At 32.9% G+C, this 26,270-nt stretch overlaps 1 protein-coding gene and 2 pseudogenes across 1 annotated transcript; 1 reads left to right on the top strand and 2 right to left on the bottom strand.

The window, feature by feature from the left end:
- LOC128169682 (uncharacterized) lies at positions 1-24,888 on the bottom strand (annotated as a pseudogene).
- LOC128169681 (putative nuclease HARBI1) lies at positions 13,408-15,784 on the top strand. The gene is made up of 6 exons (XM_052835782.1): positions 13,408-13,731; positions 14,401-14,513; positions 14,726-14,837; positions 14,959-15,148; positions 15,374-15,571; positions 15,736-15,784. The coding sequence occupies exons 1-5, from the start codon at positions 13,524-13,526 to the stop codon at positions 15,501-15,503; spliced, it is 753 nt and encodes a 250-aa protein (XP_052691742.1). The 5' UTR covers positions 13,408-13,523; the 3' UTR covers positions 15,504-15,571; positions 15,736-15,784.
- LOC128169680 (uncharacterized) lies at positions 15,880-17,725 on the bottom strand (annotated as a pseudogene).
- Positions 24,889-26,270: the final 1,382 nt, after the last annotated feature.

Raw genomic sequence — 26,270 nt, 5'->3', positions numbered from 1 at the left:
TTACTTTTGGTCATCAGGGAGAATGCCAGATGTTAACGATATCAAATGAATCGAGCTAATAGAATACTTTACTTTGTTTGTCAGATGGTAGACAGGAAGTTCATATTTTGCTGATTTTACAGCCCTCTCACCGTCACCCATATCAACAGCAGTGTCTAAATTCTTGTGCAAAATAACAAGCTTAAACAGCATGACAAGGTAATCGTGCATTTGGTCTTGAGTTTTATTCTTCGGTTTTTTTGATGGCTTTGCAATGTGAATGTCATGAACCTTCTCTTCGTGGGTTTGTAAAGAGAGAACACGTGCATATGTTTTGTCACAATGATGCCATTTAAATCTTCCACCCTCTAGTGTTGATGTCCAATAGTTTTCTGGGTGTTGTGGGTCACACACAATGTTACGTAAATTCTGAAAAATGTCATCTGTACTGTCAAAAAAATACTTACTCAGAATGTTTTCACTAACAGAGTCAATGTACTCTATTTTTTCTTCATCTGACATAGCTGCAAAGTTTCTTGGCAGTTCAATTGCATGTTCAATGTCTGGAACGTCAAAGAAATTCAGGAAAAGTAGCAAACAGATGGCATCCAGGATCACATAGTACAGCATCTTGTATGCTCTGTAGGCATTATACACTTGCCCTTTCACATTTCTCATGTTCAGGAGGTTCCTACAATCAATTAAATAAAAAATAATTCAAAGCCAGTAACATGTATTTTCACAATAAATCTGTTATTATACACACATTAAATGTATGACATACGAGTCAAATTAACTTGCTTTATCATACCGATAGTAATATACTGTGCCTTGGTCAACAGCACTCTTGGTTGAATATGTCAGTTTGTGTATAGCCTAAAAATAAATGGTACCATGAATTTCAAAGCATTTTAGTCTTCTTTAAATTTTACTTAAAACAAACAATTCTTCTATACACTACTGTCAATCAAGAAACATACTACATGTATTATGTATCAAATACATACCTCTAAGAAATCCATGAGTCTGTGGAAGTCCTCAATTTTGGACACAAAGCCTTGTAATTTTTGCAGCGGTGTTTCAACATTAGCCCAATCTGATTAAAATCAGCTGTTCTGATACGCCACCGCTCTCGAACATCTGAAACAACCCGCATAGAGGTCACGTCCGAACGACCTTTCGATAAGCCAATCAACTTGTGGCTAGCAGAACTCTGCCAGCAGACGATTTCCCATAAATCTGTGCGGTTATATTTACATTTATCCAAGATGGCTGCTCCATCTAAAGAGACACAAACTCCTAAAAAAAACTTACAGTTTATGCAACATGTGCATTATTTGTGGGTTCTCGTTTATCCAGACAATTAAAGACTCGTTTGGAAAGGAGATCACTAAGAAATATTTCGATAGAAAGCTTAAGTTAACGGAAGAACGTAAGAAAATAATAAGCGATGCTATCGGTGTTGATACATACGATGTAGGTAACGACACGGGAGTATGTCAGAAATGTTTCCGTAGTGTTGAAAAACTTAGTAAACTTGAAAAGGAATCGACAGAACTCAAAGATAAGCTCAAACGATCAATCCAAGGGGTGAAGGAGAATTGTTTTCTCTCTCTTCCGTCACCTAAACGAGCAGATATGTGTAAAACTAAACGAATGCTCCGCAGTCCTGGGTTGCAACAACCTACCAAGAAATTGACCCCTCTGTTGCCCATAACCTGCATTCAGCCTATATGTATACAGACATTTGAAGATATCACCAAAGCCGAACAACCAAAGGCAGCAGTTTCTGTACGCAGGTCACTGACAACATCGTTTACTGAAATCTTACATGGGGAAGTGGAGGTACGTCTCAATTTTATGTTGTAATAGTTATTAAATTATTACTTGGTGTTGAATTTTTATATAGCAGCCAATAGCTTACAATGTGATCATATCAAAGCTTGAAAGTTTTCAGTGACGAATAATTTGTTGTTACAAATTTAGTAAAATAAGCTTGCAATAAATCAATAATACAACTCATGACACACATTATTAGTTTTTTTCTTTTTAAAAATAGAGATTAACAGCAGACACTATTTTTTATCATTTATGACTTCTACATGCTGTATATGATCATATTTTGTATTATACCTCAATACAATTTATAGTTTTTATTACATGTTCAGAGTTGATTAAAATAGATGATATAGTACATTTGTATTTTTAATTATAGACCAATTTAACTGATATAATAGAAGGCATCTTTAACCCCACCCTACCCTTTCCAATGTAAAGTTACCCCCCCCCCCCCCATTACCAACTTGTTACACTTAATTGCTAGTTAACAATTTCAAATTTTTAATGTTTTTTTTTATTCCAGTTGTGTTCAAAGTTTATTGTTTGCATGCTGTTCCAATTCTTGTTTTCTTTAACATTTCAGGGTCATTTGTTAATTATTATTTGGTTCAACTGAGCAGTCATGAAGAGGGCAAGGTATTCATATATAATTATTTATGCTGTAAATATTTAACTCAATTTCTTAATTTTATTAAACTGATTATAGATAATTTTTATCAATTATTCATCTTAATTTCAAATGAATAAGTCATGAATATTTATTAATAGATTCCATCAATCTGATTAAAATCAGGCGTTCTGATTCAATCAATTTAATATCAATGTTTAAGTTTTGAATATTGATTTGTAATAGACCAATTTTAATGTAAGTGTTTTACATTTCTTGTATCAATTAGATAACAATTTCCTATCCAAGTGGGAAAAGGACAGCGCTTATTGTGAATGAGGCTCACCAGAAAATATGTAAAGCTATTTTCAAATCAGACAAGGTTGAAAAAACTGTGCTGGATGTGCTGACAATCTCAAACCCAGATGAAGTTGTTGCAGCGGCAGCTAACATCGTGAATGTAGAGTCCAAAGAATTATGTAAAAGAAATTCAGGGTCGCTGTTGCAGAAGAAGGACCATGCCAGCTTGATGTCTTTTACATGGGATAAATTTCACAAGGAATTGGAAATTCGAGCTCCTAATCTTTTAAAGGTGGTCAGTGCAGTTGTTAGTGATATACCAGTAGCACCAGCAGAAAAGAAATTCATGCACATTTTACACACAATTGCAACTGGGTTCCATGGTCGTAGTCAGGAAATGTCTGGGCTACATTAATATTATTGCACTGCATTTTTGCTTGTCCATGGGGGATGTACTCAGAGGGTAATACTTTTATACTGAAATATATTTTACTATTTCTCAAATGATAAAAAAACTATTTTGAAGCATGAGAATAATTATAAAATTCCCTCATATCACTTAATAGTTTAAACAATCATTTCATGTGAAAAATAATCTGTTTGCTGGTCTTGTATATTAAAAATTATTTTCATGATATAACATTAACAAAATCAACTGTCATTAATCTAGGATATCCAAAGACTAGCCAAACTTGGTCTGTGTGTCAGCCCATGGTCTGTACATAACAAGTTGGCATCCTGGATTGACAAGTTAGACGAGGAGATTATTTGTTTGAGAGAAGAATGGGCCAAAGGAAGGCAAGTGAAGTACCAGTTAGTTGGAGACAACTGGGACAAAAACATAATCCCAGCTTTTAGGTAAATTCTTTAAAAAATGCTGCATATAAATTTTTGAAAGGTACATTTCTCTACTATAAGTCTCTATAGGAATTAATTGATTTGAAAAAAAGAGATAGTTTTCATCTCAAAGTAATAGCTTTTTTTTATATACATATATGAATTACATCTGCTGTTTTTTGCCATCTTTTTACTTTTATTACTTTATTCTTTTAATTATCTGATTATAATCAGCCATTCTTATATGCTACCGCTCTCGAGAGCTGCATATCGGAATGGCTGATTTTAATCAGATTGTTTACTAGATAATTGATATGTTAATACTTTTCAAGATGAATACGGCATTTTCTTTCTTTGTATCACTGTCAATGAACATGAATACAGACATTAAATGTGGCACCTTCTTTAACATCAGTAGTCCACTATATTTTTAAGACATCACAACAGAAAACATTATCACGTCACCTGTTTAATGTTGTTGTGGTGGTGGATCGAATAATTCCTACTTTTACACGTATTGGAAATGAAGGAGACCGGAAAACAGACGTACTAGGAGATAAAGAGATATTCATACCATCAATTGAGGAACAGAGTATTCTGATGGATGAGCTGGTATTCCTTTTTGCTACTTCAGTTATCCAAAATGTTCCTCAGATGAAAGCAGAATTTTTGAGCATTTATCCAGTACATCTTCATCATCGATATACTGCACAAGCAGGAGAAAAAACCAAACAGGTATGACATTTGTGTTATATATTATGATTGATCTTATTTGCTGTTTTAAAAGTCTTTCTGTAGCCCATTTAATACATTGAATTGGCTTCTTTTTTCAGTATCCGTTAGGATTATTTGACACCAACGAAACAAAAACCGCAGATATGATTCAACTTCTAAGGGACTTGCAATCAAGATACGTCCCATTCCAAAATGATGAAATTGTGGAATCTGTATTTTTTGGTGGTAAGAGATGTAGTTAGTATGTTTACTTGAAGGGACATTTTACCTATTACTCTTTAAACCTACTCCTCTTGATGACAGTTTTACACACAATGGCTAAGAAGGCATATTATGAGTTCTAAATTTTCTTTTTAAGGTGACAGACTAACGGATGAAAGGGTGCAATGTGCACAACAGTCAGTTCTTAATGGAGACACAGCATCGTCACGATTAGAAGGATTCATCTCAAAAATCGAAGACTTTCATCGTCTCATGAATTTCTTGGAGGTATTTTTTTTTCAAATTTACATTTCTTTGTGAAATGAATGTCTGTTATTCAGAAATGCAGGTTGTTCATAAAAAAAATTTGAGAATTATGTTGATGTATAGTCTTAAACATTAAATTACCCCAAATTATATCAGATTTCAATGATAGGTAAGGCTACATTAAAGCATCTGTAATAGCTTACATGTCACATGGTTTTAACTTTTATTTATTCGCACAACATTCATTTTCATTCAGGCAATCTGCAGACTCACCTATAGCGCAGAGTCAGCAGGGGATAGAGGAACTGCAGCTTACTTCAGAAATTTGTTAAATGCTGTAAATGTCAAGGGAGAAGTTAGAAATGCCTATCGACCATACAAACTTCTCTATTATACAATTTTAGATGCCATGTGTAGTGTTTTATTTTTCCAAAAATTCAGTAAAACATCTGATGAAGAAATTCCACTGCCACATAACTTTCAGAATTTATCATCTGAAGAAAAAATAGCTTGGTTCAATGGAAAATGTTGTGAAATTTTACAAGAATACTTTTTTGAATTCCAAACAGACATTATGAAAGATCTTAGAGAGATTTTAACAGACATGGGTCATCCTGAAAACTATTATCTTTCAAATCTTGAAAATGGAAGAGTACAATGCCATTTTTGTCCAAAATCATACACATGTATGGGTTCCTTGAAAGTGCATGAGGAAAAGGTTCATGGTGCAAAAACTCCAGAAACAAAGAGATCAACGGAAAAGGTTAAAGATGAAGTAGGAAACTATTGTCAACTCTTTTTCAAACTTGCACTGCTTCATAGAAACTTAGATACAGCCGTTGACATGGCAGATGGACACCGTAGTGTGCGGTCTGCAAAATATGAACTTCCCATCTATGTTAAAACAAACAAAACTAAATATGCCATTGGATCTATCCATCTCATTTCTTTAAGGGTGTTATTTACTCAGGGTTTGAGTTCTCAAATTCCGATTGTTTAAAAGTTCAAAGTAATGAGTACAATTTGTTCTAAACACAAAAAGTATTTATGAAATAAACTATTATTGACAAAACATTTTATAGTTATACTTTATTATGGAATTATGCTCAAACACAAATTAACTTTTAGCCAAACAGAGGAAATTCGGACTAAATTTTGCAGATTTTGTTTTCTGCTAAAAGTTTTTTGGCAGTAGTCTAATATTAAAAGTGAGGATTTTATATTTAAGTCTACGTAATTTTGCATATTTTCCGTTGGTTTTACCTCACTTATTCATTAAAAAAATCTTATGGCACGAATAATAAGAATATTGAAAAATGCTTAAAAACGATAAAAGTCATCATATCTCAAAATTTTGATCATTGACCTCATATAAATTTTATGCCAACAGAATAAGGTCAATATAAGTAGTTCAATATCATAAAGGTTTTTGTATTATCATCATTCAATTTTTTGTAAAATTGAATCAAAAATGGGTAGGGATTTGAAAACTGATAGAGGAAATTCGGACTGAATTATTTTTTGAAATTGATGCTGAAATCTTAATGTTGTGTACTTATTTAGTGCCACTACCATTCATAAACTGTATCTTATTTTTTAAAGTGTTTAATCATTTGTAATATTTTTATAATTAAGAAAATCTCAATCGTAGTGTAAAAATTTTATGGGATTTTTCTTGATTTTTCAATATATATTCAATGGCCATTAACTCAAAAAGTAGGTCATTGACCTACTTTTCTGAAAGTGAAAAATAACAATACAAGCAATGGTCTATAACACACAATAGATGGTTTTTCATTATCATCAGTGGATTTTTTTTCATTCTGAGTAAACGTCATCCTTAACAGAAGGAATACTGGATGAGGAAGAAAAGGAAAGGCTAATTGCAAATAGGTGTGTAAACCTACAAGGTGGAAAGAATAATAACATGGCGTTAGACGAATATGTAGAGTTATTGAATAGAGACAGTAAAATAGTTTGCTCGGGTTATCAAACTAAGGACAGTATTATTAGACACTCAAAAGAGTTTCCACACATTGTAAACTTTGTGAAACACTATGATACTTTCTGTGGTGTAACAACCAAAAAGGGAATACACAACCTCCCTTCTTATGAACAGGATGTTAAAAAAATTGTTAAAGAATTAGAAGACTTGAATGCTTTTTTGCATGTTGAGGGAAGAAAATTGAAATGCAAGACTTTATGTACAAACAAAAACATTTTTAATGATTGTTTCAAAGGGTTTGCCACACTTGTCCATAGACACACACCTCTTGTTGCATTTCATCGTCTTAGAAACAAAACAATTTAAAATGGTATTGTTTAAGCCAGCTGTTGTGATACTAATAATGCATAATATTGATATGATGTTTATAACATTTTTGTCAATTTTTTTTTATATGTCAGGTTTATCCCATGTGGTTTCATCAATATTGTTGAGCACAAATTTAAGTGCATTTTGTTATTGACAAAGTAGTATATGTCATAACAGATGTTATCATTAAAACTATTACCAAAATCAAATTGTGTATTCAATATACCATTACAGATGTTTTCACTCTAATTAAAGAGTATGTCATTCCGTCAACTGTAGCTATAATATAAGTATAAAAACAGTTATCATTTTTTAAATGGATTACCAAAAGTGTGCACTGTACAGGTTTTATTTTTTAACATGATTAAGGAGGCTGGCTGGTCAACTAATTACCCATCAAATATACCATGGAATTTTATATTTGATTTGTTTAGCTGTAAATTATAATAATTTAGTTAAAATAAAAATTCTATTAATAACTTTAGCTTTAAAATTTGATTATTATAAGCTCTTCTTCTTAAGGAAATCAGAAGTCTGAAAATGATCATTCAGCCCCCTTAAATAAACCAGAAGTGTGTGTGTGAAAGTTATTTGAATATTACAGTTTATAAGAACATTTAGACATATATATTCAACTTGTAGTACACAATTATGCAATGTTCAACACACTTGATGTTATGATGTATAGTTTGAAAGATTTTGATTATAGATAAAATAGTTAAATGAAGAAAAAAAACTGTGCAACTGATTGTTATTTATTAAATTTATATCACTCTTTAAAATGAGTTACAATTAATCAGACACAAGATCATCAATATTGTCGTCAATCTCATCAGAATTATAAGGTTCGGTATCAGATGAACTAAGGTCACTAAATTTGACAGTACCCACCATAAAAAGTTTCTCTATAGGGGTCAAATCACATGTCCCACAGTCACACCTGTCGGCACAGAGATCACAGCATGAATGTGATATAGTCCTTCTCTTTTCTTTTAAAAGTTCTCCCTCTGATAGAAAGGGCTCCAACATGGAGACACGTCTGCAGTCTTTAGAGGTAAAAACGTCCTTTACCTCAGTGTCAACTGTCCTCAGGTGGTAGGAATTGAAGAGAAGAAGGGCTACAGAGTCCTTTCCATCACGCCCCACCCTCCCTATTTCTTGCACAGTGTCAACTATGCTCTTGGGGGCACCATAAAGAATGACACTATAATACTGTCTAATGTCCACTCCCATACCTAGTGCACTTGTGGCTATAACAAGTTTGGTGGCACTTTTTTCATCCAATAAATCTTGTAGAATTTTGTTCTTGACGTCCTCTGGGGTTTTGAGGCATCTTTTATTGATGTACAGTACAGAATTGTTCTTGGTAACGTCCCATCCGATAAAGCATCAATAATCCAAACCATGGCCATCTCTGTAGTATTTGGAATTTTTTTCACAACAACCTTGATGTTATCTCTGTTGGGTGAAATTCTAATTTCGGTTGTGTCGATGCCAAGTTGGAGAATTTTTGAAACTCTTCTTGATATTTTCTTGGTGCACGTAGCACTCAATGCAAGCACTGAGGCTTTGGGAAAAAGTGATCTCAGTTCTCCAATGTGCGAAAACCATTTGCGGAATGCTTGTTTTCCCTCCTCTTCACCCCTATAAGATAATACATACCAGTAACAGTTATAGTATATTCCAATCAAATAAGATATAAATCACAGTTTGTTCATTAATCATAATACATTGAGTTGAACATATTTAAATGACTATCAAGTTCTTAAAAAAACTTTGATTGTCCTCTCCTGGTTGTATACATAATATTTTACAATGCCATACAGTTAACATTTATAACAATTATAGTACATTCAACAAATTCAATGAAATAGAAATAAAATACTTGTTTAAAATAATTTAGAAAAATCTGTAACACTTCTGTATGTATGGGTAAAATTCTTTAAATATTTCCACATTTTTAATGTAACTTATAAGACAAAGATTTGTAACCCATAGTATATGTATTAAATAAACATATGGGGTTATGTACTTAATTATGCTTACCAGGTTGAAATGGTATGGAACTCATCAACAACTATCGTGGACACATCAAAGGTTTGAATCTTGGCCCGGAACGTTTTATCTCCAACAAGATATTCTGGGGATGCAAAGAGGTTGTCGAAATCCCCGCTTTGTATTAATTCATTATCCTGAGAGCCTCCTACAAGGTGTATTGAGAAAGTTCTAATAGAATTCATTTCTAACGATATACCGAATAGATATACATGTCAATTGAATGAAGTAAAGTTCAATTAAATCTTTACACAATTCTATCTATCACGGTATAAAGTAAACAACATAGTTTTGCTCGCGAACTCATAGAAGAAGATGTATTGTTTCTATATAACCATGATAACGTGATAAATACAATAGCCAAGTCCCGTGATCTCTATTTTTTAAATAAAACTTCAGTACATTAACTAACCTTTATATACAGCTCTCATGCCTGGAATGCTGTTCAGTCTTTCGCATTGATCACGCATTAAAGCCATTAATGGTGAACAAACGATAATTTTACAGTTCATGTCACTCGTTTTCATTTCCCGTCGAACCACAGGGGCTCGTCACGAAGTTTTTTCAACCTTTTATATATACCACCTCTATACTATAAAATATTTTATAGTATAGAGGTGGTATATATAAAACGTTGAAAAAACTTCGTGACGAGCCCCTGTGATCGAATCGATGCATTTCTCCGCCGGAAACTGCCTTTTTACTCAGTTGTTTTACGAGTAAAGATGGCTGCATCCAGTATACAATGTGATTTTGATGAAGCGCTGGAGTTTGCAAAAGAATGTGTAAATATCAACTTCGAACTGAAGAAAAAACAGATACAGACATTAAAATCAAGGGGCATGATACAATGGCAGTTTTACCCACTGGGTTTGGTAAAAGTATTATATTTCAGCTCCTTCCCTTCCTGTTTCAGAGGAAACTCGGTCAACAGCAACCCATGATTAGTTTGATAGTCACGCCTTTAAATTCTATCATGCAGGATCAAGTTCGATCGCTATCAAAACTTGGTATAAATGCCTGTTATCTTAATATTGAAGGAACAGGTGTTAAAACCTTCGATGCGGTCAAAAGGTAGGTGTTGATTAGTACCAGAGACTGGTTGTACAATGAACCAAAGTTATCAAGTTTACATTAGCCTAATAAATTTCTATATCGATAGTTATTATTATACCTGAGACGATCTACAGAAAAACCTTCACGCATAAAAGATATTTATTCATAGTTTGATAAGTTATCTCAAATATATGCAGGCCCCGCCGTCACCAACATCCCTCAACTCAATACTCAGCCTCAACTCTGAGGTTTTCCCTCAAATTCATTCCCTCACCCTCAAGTCGCCGTCACCACACAAAATTGAGGGATAATCTTGAGGAAATCCTCAAATATTTAAGTATAGATTCATAGCAACCTTAAGTTCTTCCTCAAGCAAATCCAACATGGCAGACAGACGTCGCAGACGACGTAGACTCCAGCGGTATTGGAATAGACCGTCCAAAAGGGTGATTCGGGACCGTCTGAACCCCGTAGAGCACTCAAACTCAATAAATGAGTGCAAATAAAGGTGGGTATTGGAAGAAAAATGAAACAGTGTCCTCATCGGTGGAATATTGTTTTTCCAAAAGATTAATATATAAGCTTTATTTTTCTCAATTTTTTTCAACATCAAAGAAAGCGTTTTATTGTGAGCTCATTTTAAACATTGACCATTTTTCTGTGATTAAAGTGCTAGGAAATATCCGTTACTAATCCACCTGTAGCTTGTAAGTGCTTCAAAGAGACATAAAAGGGAAAGGACCCTAATAAATTTTATTTTTTATATTAAGTACATAAAATAGCTGCAAACCAGTATTAGGTTTTTGCTTATACTTCCGATTAATTTCTATCTACTGTCAGCTAAAAGAACGGACCCGAATATGTTTTTACAAAATCAAATGTCATGTCATATAATTTAATCATACAAACTATTTCATATTTGATAGACAAAGACTAAACTACCGGTTTGCTCAAATTTTATTCATTTAACTAACACCAAAACATCTAACCATTTAAAGAAAATCAAAAGCTTTGATAAATCTTTCAAACAGAGATTGAAAAAATAGTACCTCTATTGTAACGCACATTACAGAATAAACAATTGCTATATCAAAATTAAAAACATATCTAAAGGGTCATCTTGCATAGTATTTATGTTCATCCTACAAATACAGTGACTGATACTTATCCTATTTTCAATTAATATTGATACTGATACTGATGGGTATAAATCGATTTTATGTTCATTTGTGTATGAAATATTGCACAGAAATAAGTTTAGATACATGAATTTTAAAATAAGTTTAATTTCTTAAGCAAATGTTTTGTTTTTGGAAAATGTAGTACACTTCGGATTAATTACAAAAACATCTTTAAAAAACCAACATATTGTTTGTAATATAACAGAGACCAGTGTTGTAATTTTCGTTACAATGTGCAAAATGTATAAATCTTAATTAAATTCTTTATAAAACTTTTTGTTTCTTGTAAATGATGAAGTATTTAAAATAGAAATAGCAACTTAAACATCAACAAAACCATAGTAGCTCAGAGTAACATATTTAAACTGTTTTTGAATCAGCTTTAGGAAATGTCCGTTACCTAAAGATTATCAAGTTTTCCCCAAAATTCATTATCGATTAGAAATAATCTTTAAGACTTTCCCAAGGGTTTTGGCTTTTGATTTGGCCTATTTGCTGTTAACAAATTAGATGATTTCGCTGTTTACCATTTCTTTGAGTGTAAAAATGTCAATGAAATGTTTGTTACTTTCGTATGAAATGTACGTTAATCTAGTTTACAAGGATAAAATTGGAAGATACTCCATTATGCTCACGTATTTCCTATTGATAGGTATAACATAATTTCAAAAATATATAAATATGTGTTTATTCAGGGTTTTTTAACAGCTTTTATTGATACGTTTGTTTTAAATGCTGAATTATATTATGTAATTTTATAAGTGCCTGTCCTACGTTGATCTACGATGCAATTTATGAGATAAATCCCACTTGAGTAGCCAGAAATTAATCAAATATGATGCTAAAATAAAAATGTGTGTTTGATTTCAATTTAAAGTTATTTATGATTGCAATAGTTGTTAAAAATTACAATGCTTGTCTATTGAAATGTTCGTTACAATAGGTAACGGATATTTCATTCTTTTTTTGAGATATACTACAAAGATATGAATAAACATGTGGATCGTTTATAATATAAGAACTGATCTACATGACTTTTGTTTTCTGTACCCATTTAAAATTGTTCGATACACATAATATAAACTAATAAATCCTTATGAAGGTGTATGCATACTGATGGGGTCAGACGTTTAGATGGTTTTAGCAGGAATCATGCTGTCTAATTGTCCTTGGCCTTAATGGCGAATATTGATGTATCAACAATTTGTCACGTGTTTTATTTGCATCAACCAAATTGAGCTAGGATTGAAATTACAAAGAGTTTCGTAAAAATATCATAACGAACATTTCGGTAACGAACATTTAAGAACCAACATTTATGTACCTAGGCGGCTTCAAAATAAAATTGTAGTGTTTATCAAAGACAGTTTTTGATTGCGACAAATGCTTATCGTATGTTCAATACTCAGGTTGAACAGTTGTTGCATTTACTTTCTCAGTTATAGCAGTAACGAACATTACAGTCTTAAATCTACGCTCAGACTTTTTTTGTTTTTCGTACTGATATGATTAGTCAAAAGGAATTATATGAATTTTTTTAACATTTATGTGGACAAAAAGACCTCGTAATGTTCTTAATAAGATTTTTGTATTTCTTAATGGAATGTACAACTCTTGCAGTGGTTATATATCTAAAGTAACGGAGATTACATCGAAACTGGAGACAATGTTCAAAATAATTTAAGTAATTCTTGGACTAGTGAAAATAACTTGTTGTCTTTTAAATCATTAAATTTTCATACTGAAAAATAATATGTAAGAACTTATTCCGCACATTGTCCAGTTTATATGGCAAAACATCCTCTTCAAAATGTAATTATCAAAATGGCGACAGTAACGAACATGTCAGTTTAGGCATTTTGTATAGATTTCTCGCTGAAAATAAACGCATTCCATTGATCTTTTTATGTGTTTTGGAAACACATATGAACTAACTTTGTATTACAAAATCAATAACAATTCTGCTGATTTTAATTTTTTTGTAATTTCATGGCGACATCAATTGCACCCATTTATTGAGTTTGAGTGTTAGGCGTATACTGACGACGAGCTTTTTGAGCGTTATCGATTTAGACAGGTGTCGGTAGTGTATTTTCTAAATTTAATAGGTGGTACCTTATTAGAAAGCACTAGAAACAATGCCTTACCCCCGATGTTGCAGCTGTTTGTTTGTCTTCGCTTCTTTGCGACAGGCGCCTATCACAAACGCATAGGTGATAGTTTGAATGTATCAGAGTCCACCGTCGGCAGATGTTGCAGATCGATAACTGAGGCCATCCTCCATGTTCGAAAACAATTTATTGCTTTTCCGAGAGATGATGAAGCCCGGAAAACAAAGCAAGAATTTATCAAAATTGCCGGTATGTTATCAGTCGTATTGTTTTGTTTTCTACTTTCTCTTTTAAAAAAGGATAACTCGTGCTTCGATTTTTGTAAAGAAAAAATTGGGGAAGTTCATCAAATTTCATATTTCAGAAAATGAAATTAAAAGTAGTTACGTGAGATTTTGTCATTTTAAATTATATTTTATGGATGAGGTTCTTGCGTCGTCCCACAAATTTTTCCCTTTGAAAATTTTTAAGGTTATTGTTTTGTTTTGAACATATTTAATTGATTAAACAAAAGGATCAGAAACAAGTTCTGACAATGCTACACACGTCTTCTGTTTGACCACGTTAACTCAACGGATTATTTATAATATTACGATTACAAAAATCATAATTTAATACACAGTTATGTCTCAGTTTTATATAAATAATGTTCTTACACCGTTTACCAAAAGAAACATTAATAGAAAGTTTCGTAACTTTTAGGCATGTGTTTGCAAAACAAATTGATTGAGGTGGCTGCATGTTCTGGCTTCTAAATTTGGTGTATTCCACTGATTGACAGCATTGGGTACACTTTCATTTGTCGACAACCACGATATATACAATAACCCCCCCCCCCCCCACCCCACCCACATGCATCCCATGAACTTTGTGCTTTAAGGGTGTCATATTCTTTAACATTCTAATATTTTTACACAGGATTCCCGAACACACTGGGCTGTATTGATGGCACATTTATTAGAATCCTGGCTCCAACTGAAAATGAACCGGATTTTGTAAATAGAAAGGGGTTTCATTCTTTAAATGTACAGGTCCGGTTTTTTTATTAATTTTCTTTTTCGGTATTTCAAATCACATTAAATGCTTGAAGAAATTTTGAAGAAAAGAACTGAAAAATATATTCAACATCCATACCAACATCTTTGCACTTAATTAATTTTGTAGTGTGATAAATAAATATGCAATAAATCAGCAACTTGTCGGTCCCCTTAAATAATTGGGGTTGAATTTTATTTTTGAATAGATGGTTTGTGATGCCAGATTTAAATTCACAAGCGTCTGTGCCAGCTGGCCCGGGAGTGTCCATGATAGTAGGATCTGGCAAGAGTCCTCCCTTTGTCGACAGTTTCAAAGAGGTAAAAAATATATTTTTAAAAAATTAGATCCAGTTGTCATTTGATAGAGGAAATAAAATATATATTGAAAGCATTAAAAACAATGATGATGAGTTTGTATTTTATAAACTTGTACGTTTAGGTGAACACAATGGAATTTTGTTGGGCGATTCAGGATACCCCTGCAAGCGATTTTTAATGACGCCTTATCTTAATCCACAAACAAACGCTCATCAAAGATTCAATGCTTCCCTTTGCAGAACGAGGGTGCTCATTGAGCAAAGTTTCGGCATTCTGAAACGGAGGTTTTCCTGTCTTCAAGGAATTCTGAGGCAAAAAAGTTTATTAAATTAACATAAAATACATTAACTTCTAATTAAATAACCACGATTGTTGTCTCAAAAGAATAGTCCTACATTGTTTGTTGAAACCATATAATTGACATTTGTTCCTCCAAAACATATTGACGGCCGTTCATTTTGGGGAGTAACATAATCACTTTTGTCCTTAATTCAAGTCAATATCTGTATAATTACATGTATATTAAAATATTTTAGAACGACTCCTGAACAAGCAGTGGGATACGTCGTCGCCTGTGTCATCCTGCATAACCTTGGCATTCAAACTGGTGATGTGATGGATAGAGTAGACCAGCCAATGGACGCATTTGACGAAACCGCCCACTAAGTTGAGTGCAATTCTCCAGAGGGAAGTCACTTGCGAGATTATATCGCACAGACGTATTTCGGTTAGAGGTTCGTACATTGGAATATGCACCTGCGTATATATTTTAAAATTCACAACACACCGGAGATCACTCGAGTGTGGTTTTATCCAAACGTAAATGTGTACATATTCCACTAAATGATTAAAACAACAATTCTTGTATTGAATTTATATATTTTTTCTTCTATTTCAGTTCATTTTGAAAATTTGGAGATACAAGTGGAAAAGTGGTTATTTGAAGAAATAAATAGATGTGTTATATTTAATATTCCCCCAATCTCGAGTTTGTGATCTATTTAAAAGGACATGGTCAAAATGTATTTTTCCTCTTTATATCTATTTCTTTTTTTATAATTCAACATTTAAAACATCTTAGCATTCAAATTGTAAGCAAAAACATGATCTAAGCTTTGTTTACAAGCTCTGTTTCTCGCTTATACCTCTACGACTGACAATCAAATATGGGTAAGTTGCATTTATTTACTGGAAAGCATCACCAATAATTATACGTAAACAATTTATATAAAATAAAATTTGACAAAATCGTGACCATATCACTTCAATTTTCAAAGGTAGTTGGTCATTTACATAAAGGGTCTAAAATGAATTCCGGAAATTCAGAACTTAATTTACACAACAGACAAGACTTCTTAATTTCTAATAATTCGGCCTCAATTTGAAATTTCTTTTCCTCCCTTTCTAATTTTTTCTGCTCTTGTTGAAGATTACTTATTTCTTGGCTGAGCTTTTCGTTTTCAAGTTTTAGGTTTTTTATTTCCAATTCTTCTATGACTTCACGTGTTGCCATCTTCCTCTTCTTTTCTTTAGGCCGTTCATCTAATTATTGAAATATGGACACATTTGCAAATACACATATACTTATAAAATAAGAATTATTAAAGCTGTATTGCAGTTTTCCACTTCGGTATTTACCCGTTTACTTGTAACAAAAATATATAGGTATCTCACCCATCTTCCTGTTTAAAGATAACCCAAATGTCATGCTAGCTGAAGATTCAGAAGAAGCTGAAGCATCACCGGTGCACGTGGTCTCATTACCAGCCAGCGATTGGACAGATGACGTTGGTTCTATAAAATTATATATTCTTTGGGTTTTTTCAGAATGACAATGCAAGAACGTTAATATGAATTTTACTTTGACAATGTTTTACCTATAATAAATATGATATATTTCATTACCATCGGAATCAATGCCCCCGACCAATCCAACAATATTGGGTCGTGTGTCCATTGCTTGGTACAGGGCTTCCTCCGCTTGCGTAAGGGGCGCCGTTGGTGGACCTCCCCCTGTCTTTCATCGGCGTATGCCATCAATTTTCTCTTTCGCTAAAATTTATGTAAATTATCAACATTTAACAATTTACAAAGTTTTAAACTTTAAATGTCAATACATATATATACCTCTTTGTTTGACGTTGTCATACTTTTTGTAGATGGAATCAGACGTTCTGTCATTTTTAAATTGTTTAAATAAAATTTAAAAAAAAGAAGAAGAAAATAAACAATACATTTTGTGCAATGCAAACATTTGGAATATCGCATTTTTCTATTCTATTCGTTTTTTTAAATTGATAATATATGGATCTAAACAAAATTTTTACATTATGATGTATATTTTTGCTGTCTGGAATCGCGTTACGATAATATGCATGCATATACGATGCGTGCGGTGCGTACATGTTATATACATAGTATGTCAATGCAATAATATCAGAGTGTGTTTGTGATTTATAACAATTTAATGAAGTATAAGGAATGCGTTTTTATAAACTCTTCGCTTTTTCCAAAATAAAAGTAGAGCACACGGCCAGTTATAATATCGGACTGGAATATACTGGGGTAAAATTTGTGTATACACCTACTAAGGGAGGTTACAATATGTGCACAAAGGAAATCGTCTGGTCAAAACAACCGACAAGTAAGTGAAATACAGATAGATATCATAATACTTACAAGTTCAAAGTGTCTGCTATAGACTTCCAGGTCTCTTCTTTTATTTTCCCGTGCTTTCCCTTTATCCCCGCCCCTTTCATTTTCCCAAACAACCGATCTTCAAATTTCATGACCTCTTCCATTAGAATTATCTCCTCTTCACTTGTCCAATTAGCCCCCCGTTTCCTTTTCCCCGCTGTAATTAACCCAAGTATATCTTTTTCAGCCATTTTACAAAGAAATAACAAACAGACGACAGATATTTTATTGCGTACAAGCATTACGTAAAAATTCCGCGAAAATGCGCGATATTATTAATGTAACAACTCAACTGAGTTAAGGGAAAAAAAATACACCTTGACCTTAACTGAGGTGATCCTCAGCGCAATTGGTGACTGTGATTTGAGGAAAACCTCAGTTAAGGAAACCTTAAGGACTTGAGTTGAGTACTGAGGTTGAGGGAGAGGAAAGTTTGGTGACGGCGGGGCCAGGTCCAGAACAATCACAAGATTTAGCTGCATAGCTTGATTTACCTACATAGCTTTATTTACCTACCTAAATTAGGTTTTTTTTAGCTACTCAATCATACTTTTGTTTTAATTGGGCATAACTACTAAAAGTCGCACTCGGGTGAAGCTATATTTTTCAATAATTTGACTTTTAGGCTTTAGCAGTTGTCAAGTTTATACTGAACAATTAATAATTGTAAATGTTATAATTTCTTCAAAACTTCAAATGTTTAAATAACCTTTATTTGAAATTTGTCTATTGCATGTATGATTGATTTCGTGTAATTAATTCTGGATGGGCAATTTTTTCTATTTTTGGGTCGGGTAAAACTTAGTGTATTATGTAACTTCCGCCCAGCATCTCTGTGCACATGGTTTGACGAGAACAATAAACGAATCGTAACACTTAGTGACTTGGTCAGGAGAACAAGTTCTTACTGTATCTGGTCATCAAATCGAATGAAGTCTCAGATACTTATTTTGATTATTTACTGACATTGATTAGTGTATATATAAAATTAATGTATGGTTGTTATGTAATTACTAAAAAAAGTTGTATAGTTTACAGTTCTTATGTTGAAGAACACACATTGAAAAAAAATCTTCATCAGTATCAAAGATTTGATTTGATTCGATGACCAAGCAAGCTACAATAATCAATATCTATTAGGGAGGGAATCGAACCCTCGTACAAAGTCATCGAACTGAACTACTTACAAAGATCTCTCTCTCTCTCTTAATTAGATTACATAATCACCAATAAAGCTGATATGGTGTATTCGAGCACATTTCCTGTTACCCCCCAGGAAAAGGAGTGGGTTCAATTCCCACTATCAACAGAAACTAGGTGATACATGTACAATCTAATGGTTAACTTTTATCAAACAAAACACTTGTTCTTATAGCTATCTGTGTCATTTTCTCTAAGTAGCACTTTGAATGTTTTAGAAGCAATTAATTTTATCATTATGTATACAGCTCTGACTATGCGGGGCCACTAGGCTATCTGCCCGCTTTGCACCAGCTTGTTCCATTATGCCTAGGGAGGGAATCGAACTCTCGTACATAGTCATTGAACTGTACCACTTACAAACAAAGATCTCTCTCTCTCTTTCTCTCTGAATTAGATTTCGTAATCATCAATAAAGCTGATATGATGTATTTGAGCACATTTTATGTTATCAACCAGGAAAAGGAGTGGGTTTAATTCCTACTATCAACAGAAAAAAAGAATACATGTACAATCTAATGGTTAACTTTTATCAAGCACAACACTTCTTCTATTTGTGTCATTTTCTCTAAGAAGCACTTTAAATGTTTTTGAATCAATTTATTCTATCATGATTATAATTACAGCTCTGACTATGCGGGGCCACTAGGCTATCTGCCCGCTTTGCACCAGCTTTCTGTTCCATAATGCCTAGGGAGGGAATCGAACCCTCGTGCATAGTCATGGAACTGTACTACTTAAAAACAAAAAATAAATGGTTTAAAGGTTATTTAGCTGATAATCCTTCAGCATATGGAGAAAACCATCTCAGTAGTGTACCTGAAGGGGTAGATGCTGAACTTATAGCTAAATGCATTAAATTTCATCCTGTTTCTACTTTCAGGTAACTGTACTCATGATATAAATCAAGATAAAAGAGAGGATTAAAAGATGAAAAATACCAAAGCAAAGTGATTAAGAATATAGATTTTTAAATGATAAATTCATAACAATGGCTTTCCTACAGGGGGTGTAAGTTCAAAATAATACGATTATCCTCTAAACTAATGGTCATTACTTCTTTGTATCAATGTAACTTAGGATAAATTAGGATATAAATACTGATCTATTAAGATTAAGGGGGTTTACTTAGTGGTTAACGATACTGATTTTTAACCGGGTTTTCCATTATTAAAATAGTGAAAATGGCGGGCGGGCGGCTGCCAAAAGGGTACCCTCATTGTACGGATAACTCCTCCTACAGTTTTCAAGACAGGAAGTTGTTGTTTTGCAGATCAATTGTACATATATCAGAGGTGTGCATATTGCTAGGATTTTGATTTCCAATGATTTATGAAAAAAATACTAGCTTTTGAACTTGGTCATTTTTTGGCAAAATATTGCATATAGGGTACCCTCATTTTATGTATAACTCCTCCTACAGGTTTCAAGATAGGAAGTTGTTCTTTTGCAGATCAGTTGTACATAGGGTATATCAGAGGTGTGCATATTGCTAGGATTTTGATTTCTGATAATTTATGAAAAAAATACCAGCTTTTGAACTTAGTCACTTTTTGGCAAAATATTGCATATAGGGGTACACCATTTCACTTGATATGGGTTGACATAGATTATGGATACAGTTCACATAAAAGAAAACCCGGTTTGCTGTCACATTGACAGCTTTTCACTTGTTTAACGTTAAAATGAAGAATATGGGTTCCTTCATGGGGATGTAATTTCTTAATAAAAAGATTTTTCATTTGATTAATGCTGTTTATTTTCTTTGTATTCATGTAATTAAGGTTATATAAGGGCGTAAGTATTCATACCAAAAGATTTAGGGAGTCTCTTAAGCGTTTAATTATATCAGTTTGTTAAAGTTAAAACGAAGAATATGGGCTCCTTCATGAGGGTGTAATTTCTAAATAAAAAGGTTTTGCCTTAAATTAATGCAGTTTATTTCTTTGATTCGATGACCAAGCCAGCTACAATAATCAATATCTATTCAACAGGTCCAGTACTATCTCTTGATTTAGCTATATAACTTAAATAACCTAACAACTATAGCTTTTTAGGGTCTTCAGTTTCCAACGGAAGACCCTCTTGTTATTCTACGGTTTCTTTTTCTTTATTCTTATTATTCTTTTTTTTCTTTTTCTGACTTTTTTGGAGCGTTATTTCTCAAAAACTACCCAACCGATTTGCAAAAAATTTTTAAGAGTGATAGAACATCATCGTCGCTACATATTATAAAATTTTTGCATGATGACGTCACTTCCGGTTTCAGATATAGACGATTTTGTAAATTTTTAAGGGTCATTTTGTCCACGCCTCTCCTCCGAAACTAATCAAGATAGAAGCTTAAAATTTTCAGGGGTTGTAGATGAATGTCTGTAGATGTACCCCCATGCTTCCAATTATGAAAATTACTCAAGGCCTCGAAGCTCGCCTGAACCTGAAAATTAGCACCAAATTTTTCCACGAAATTTTTGCACATTTTCTGTAATACCTTTCGATGTGTACATAATTTGTTAAAACATGTAATGCAAAAGTTGTTTCAATTTCCACGAGCTTTTCTTTGATATCAAGAAAAAGGGGCTGACCCCTCAAATTAGGGGCCAAGGGGGCTCTAAAGTCTTCTTACAATAACTCTTTACTGAACAATAATTTGTTATTAATTATAGAAGCAAAAATGTTCATTGTACAGCTGTTTATCTATACAGTATCATACTTAAGTCATATGTTACGTAATTAGGGGTTTCAAGGGGCAAGAAGTTCAAAACTTTGATCATTAATATCTGAAAAAGGAGAAATATTTTTGAAAGCAATGTAGAACAAAAGTCGCTCAAAATGGTGTTCTTTTCAATATGCTACCTTAAATGTTTTTGTTTATGACCCCATTTAGGAGTTAAAGGGTCGGCCCCTAAAACACATTCGTACAGATATCTCAAGAACGGTTAACATTTCATGAACACTTGTTGAACAAAATATGTTTAAATTTGCAAGACCTTAAATTTGATACCAAGAAAAAGGGGCTGGCCTCTCAAATTAGGGGCCAAAAGGGCTCTAATGTCTTTTTACAATTACTTTTTACTGAACAATATTTTGTTATTAATTATAGAAGCAAAAATGTTCATTGTACAGCTGTTCAACTATACAGTACCATACCTGAGTCATATATTACGTTATTAGGGGTTTCAAGGGGCCAGAACTCAAAACTATGATCATTTATATCTGAAAAAGGAGAAATGTTTTAAAAAGCAATGTAGAACAAAAGTTGTTCAAAATAATGTTCTGAACAATATTAAACCAACAATGTTGTGTTAGTGGCCCCGGTAAGGGGTTAAAGGGTCGGCCCCTAAAACACATTTGTACATATATCTCGAGAATGGTTTACAATTCATGAACACTTGTAGAACAAAATATGTTTATATTAGCGAGACCTTTAATTTGATATCAAGAAAAAGGGGCTGGCCCCACAAATTAGGGGGTAAAAGGGCTACTAAGTCTTTTTATGATAACTCTTTTCTGACCAATAATTTGATATTTATTATAAAGCAACAAAGCAGCTTTTATTAAGCTTAATTTAAAACTGAAATCCGTTTTAAAATCAGACGATGCATAACAGAGATATCGGGTTTTAAATATTGATTTTTCCGGAAATTTTGTTTCCGCGTCCTTGGTTTAAAAAATAGCGTAATGTTCATAGTAGAATTAACTCGTACCAAAAATAATTGTTAAGTCGTACTTAAACACATTCGGATTTTTTGTTAAGTCGTTCTTGAAATCAAAAAGGTTTTTGTTAAATCGTACTTAAAATCATTCGGGTTTGTTAAGTCGTACCAGGAATGAATCGATTTTTTTCATCTTTTTATTTTAGTTACTCTTGTTATTGGTTTAATAGCTCTGCTTAATACAAGGACTTCCAGCTTTACTTCCGACATTAACGGAAGACCCACTCGTTGCTTTGCAACGAGCTTTGCTCTAGTTATATATGTAGTTTTATCTAGCAATTATCAATAGCTTAAAAAGCTTTATGTCTAATTCAAGTTATCAGCTAAATCAAGATATTATTCTCAATATTCTGGACCTGTTCAATTCATAATTCAATTCATAATTAAAATATTACCTAAGAAATCCTCCACTGTGTTTTGGTAGTTCTCATTTTTTGCCTTTTGTTTTGTAAATGGGTGCAGCCTTCTGGCAGAAGACGCACATAGCAAACAGGAACTTAATGGAATGACTTCGGTAAAAGTAAAAGTGAAACCGAAACTAGGTTAAAAGTAGTTCCTTTCCCAACATTCAAAGAGTGCTATGGATGCCATCGCATGACTACCGAGGTTAATGTCGAGTGCGCGAGACATCCGAGTAGTTCCGAGTGCGATAGTCTTGAAGAGACGGGAATTTTCATTGGTTAAAAAGGTCACGACCTTATATTTAAATATTTAGATTGTCGGGTCGTTCGGACGTGACCTCTAAGCGGGTTGTTTCAGATGTTCGAGAGCGGTAGCGTATCATCTGGAACAGCTGATTTTAATCAGATTGGCATTAGCCATAGCTTTTTGAGCTGCTTGCACTCGTTCATCTGTTAACCTGTCACCTAATTAAAACATTAATTTGATTATATATGTATATAAGTCTATCATTTAAACCTTTATTTTAGAAACACAAAGCAACATAAATTATTGCATTTTTTGCTTAATATTTAACACTACCATTACAAGAAAAATCACGTAAGGATCTTTCTGTAGTATACATGTACTATAATATTGTTATCTTAGATGAACTAAAAAATAACTGCAAGTCTCATTATTATATAAAACAAACCTCCAAAAAAGACAGATTCCACTACTTCTCCATCCTTGCATGGGACATAAACAGATAACGTTTTCAAAAGCCGAATCAACTCAGGTGTTTTATTCTCGTTGCAATCAAAAAGTCCAAGTGGGTACTTTAAAAAATAGAGAGAAAAAATGTAACCTTGTATATCTTCCATTAAAAGCTAAATGGGTTTATATTATTTACTGACAAAATTAAAATGTTTCATAAAGTATATATTTTAATACTGAATCTGTTTCTTTAATAATATCAATTTACATTTAAACAACAATTAATACACTGAATTCTTCTGATTTTCAATGTAAGGAAAAATTATAATTACATGTATAACAAAATTACTTGTTTTGTTTTATTTCCAACACAGTGAGAATATTTATGTTCCAAATGCTTTGGGTAGATCTTTCCATATATTTTCTGCAATTCAGGATGATTTTCGATGACTGATGTGGAGAAAATAAATGTTAGCTCTTTCATCAAGTTCTTTTGGTCGTCTATGGATGGAATGAAGGTTCCAACTTCAATGTCATGTGGTGCGGAAGCATGACAGCCACGTTCAGTTGGGATAACTCTATCCACGATGGCGTACACATCAAACAGATGAAGAGAAATAGTTTTCCGATCCGATGTTCTATATGATGGAAGTAGGTTCTTGTCCCAATTGTCTCCAATTATTTGATATTTGACACTTCCTCCTTCAGCCCAAGAATCCCGAATCTTTAAAATTTCTTTGTCCAACACATCCTGCCAGTCAAGTAGCTTTCTCTTTATAGTGAGTGGATGTACTGTTAACCCAACATGAGATAGTCTTTCTATGTCCTAAAATAAACATAACATATCATATAAGAATACCTTTTTACTTAAGGGTTAATTGTACCATGAAACTATAAATTTACTTCCATTTTAATAATAACGGTACAGGTTAACTAAACAAGAGGCATCACAGATTTTAAAAATGTAAAAAAAAATCTCTTTTTTAAGGAAATATTTTACACAAAGTACATGTATACCCGCTGTGTGCATCCACCATGATATAAAAGAAAACCATTTATGTACTGCATAACAGCCATCTCCTGACTTCTTCCATGAAGTGCTATGCCTACAGTTTGCAAAGCATGAAGAAATGGTTTGCTTCCAACAACAGGTGGAATGTCATGCACAGTAGCTGTTATTATAGATAAAAGTGCTGGACACATCATCTGCAGTTGTTGGTAGATATTCTCCCATCGGAAGTTGAAAAAATCTGCATGGGTTTTCTGTTGGAGTAGTGTTCCTGAACCTCTTTTTGAAACTGCTTTACTTGCACAATCTTCCGGGAGCCTTGCACTAATACCATTGGGTTATGTTTACGCAATATGTCAACTATGGTACTGTCTGCATTTCCACCTCTTGCTATAGCTTTGCAGATCTGTTGGTGGGCATCCTCTTTGATAGTCGCAGATTTTCTCCCACTTGGATAGTGCACCACAACCTGGTAGTTTAAAAAGCTATCAAAATTAAAATCAAATCATGCAAATATGATGAAATACATTTAAATACTTTTTATCAAATTAGACATAAATATACACCTTTTCAAACAATATGATCTTAATGACTAATTATTTAATAATTTTTAATTACCATGTATATATGTACGTTTTTTTTAAATATTTCTAATACTGATTTAAAGTCATTGTATAAGCTAATTAGTGGAATATTGGAAACGTTATCTCTCATTCTTTCTCTCTCTCTTCCTTTCTTTGGTTAGTGTACAAGTTTTTTCAAAAATTCTTTTGTAACATAATGTTAGAATGAACATAAAACAGAAACTCAACAAATTAATAACTAAATTCTAATTCATCACATGCACTAATCATGCATTGAGAGACCAATAGTTTGGAATAAAAAGGCTAATTCTTTAGGGTTTGAAGAATCTTCAGAATTAAAACAGTCAACTATAGTGGAACAACCTACAATAATGATGTCTCAAAAATCAAAAAAGCAGGATTCTACTTCTGGTTGGGTTCTTTTGTCAGATATAGTAACCTTTGCAGATTTGTTTTCTTTTTAATTACATAATTATGTATACCCAAAGCACACTAAAACAAAGGTAACAAAGTTAAATCTAAAAGTCAACAAAAATATTCATTACAACTACATGTAGTATTCTGCTTTTCTACAATAACTCAAAATAAATAAAACAAGAACAAATGTAATCTTAAAATAAGCCAAACAGATAACATGAAAAATAACAATTTTTTTGAAAATTTTAACATTGCACCTCTACTCTCCCATCAAGGGAACATTGGTCAGATTTGTTCTCTTTGACAGAGAAAAGGGCTGTCTTTGTTTTTGGAACTGGTTCTGTCACAATTACATTCATTATACATTATTACATGTGTTAAAGTAGGAATCAGTAGAATAACCCTAACCTAACAATACCTTTAACGATTTTAAGCCGTAAAGACATGTAACGGTAAATCAATGATTTGTCAATTACGTTACCATAAACTTACCTGACAATTTTGTGTTTGAGTACTGAGTGAGCAAGCACATCTAACATAATTTTATTTTGATTGCTCCTATAACAACAGGTGTGCAATACATATTTGATTTGAAAAATACATTTTAAAATTCAATCACTGTGACCAGGGACATATATACTAATATACATCCCTGCTGTGACAGATACTTTAATCCGAAATATTAAAATCTATGTCTCAATTCTTTTAAAATCTA

This window comes from Crassostrea angulata, unplaced genomic scaffold, assembly GCF_025612915.1.
Source record: "Crassostrea angulata isolate pt1a10 unplaced genomic scaffold, ASM2561291v2 HiC_scaffold_170, whole genome shotgun sequence".
Classification (NCBI taxonomy): Eukaryota; Metazoa; Mollusca; class Bivalvia; order Ostreida; family Ostreidae; genus Magallana; species Magallana angulata.
The sequence above is the reverse complement of the archived record's forward strand: the minus strand, read 5'-3'. Positions and strand labels throughout refer to the sequence as shown.

Bases quoted from the DNA above. Each gene is read 5' to 3' on its own strand.
- LOC128169681 (XM_052835782.1), top strand. From the start codon at position 13,524: ATGTTGCAGCTGTTTGTTTGTCTTCGCTTCTTTGCGACAGGCGCCTAT. The intron at 14,838-14,958 runs GTAAAAAATATA...TTGTACGTTTAG, and splicing joins TTGTCGACAGTTTCAAAGAG to GTGAACACAATGGAATTTTG. The intron at 15,149-15,373 runs GCAAAAAAGTTT...AAAATATTTTAG, and splicing joins TGTCTTCAAGGAATTCTGAG to AACGACTCCTGAACAAGCAG.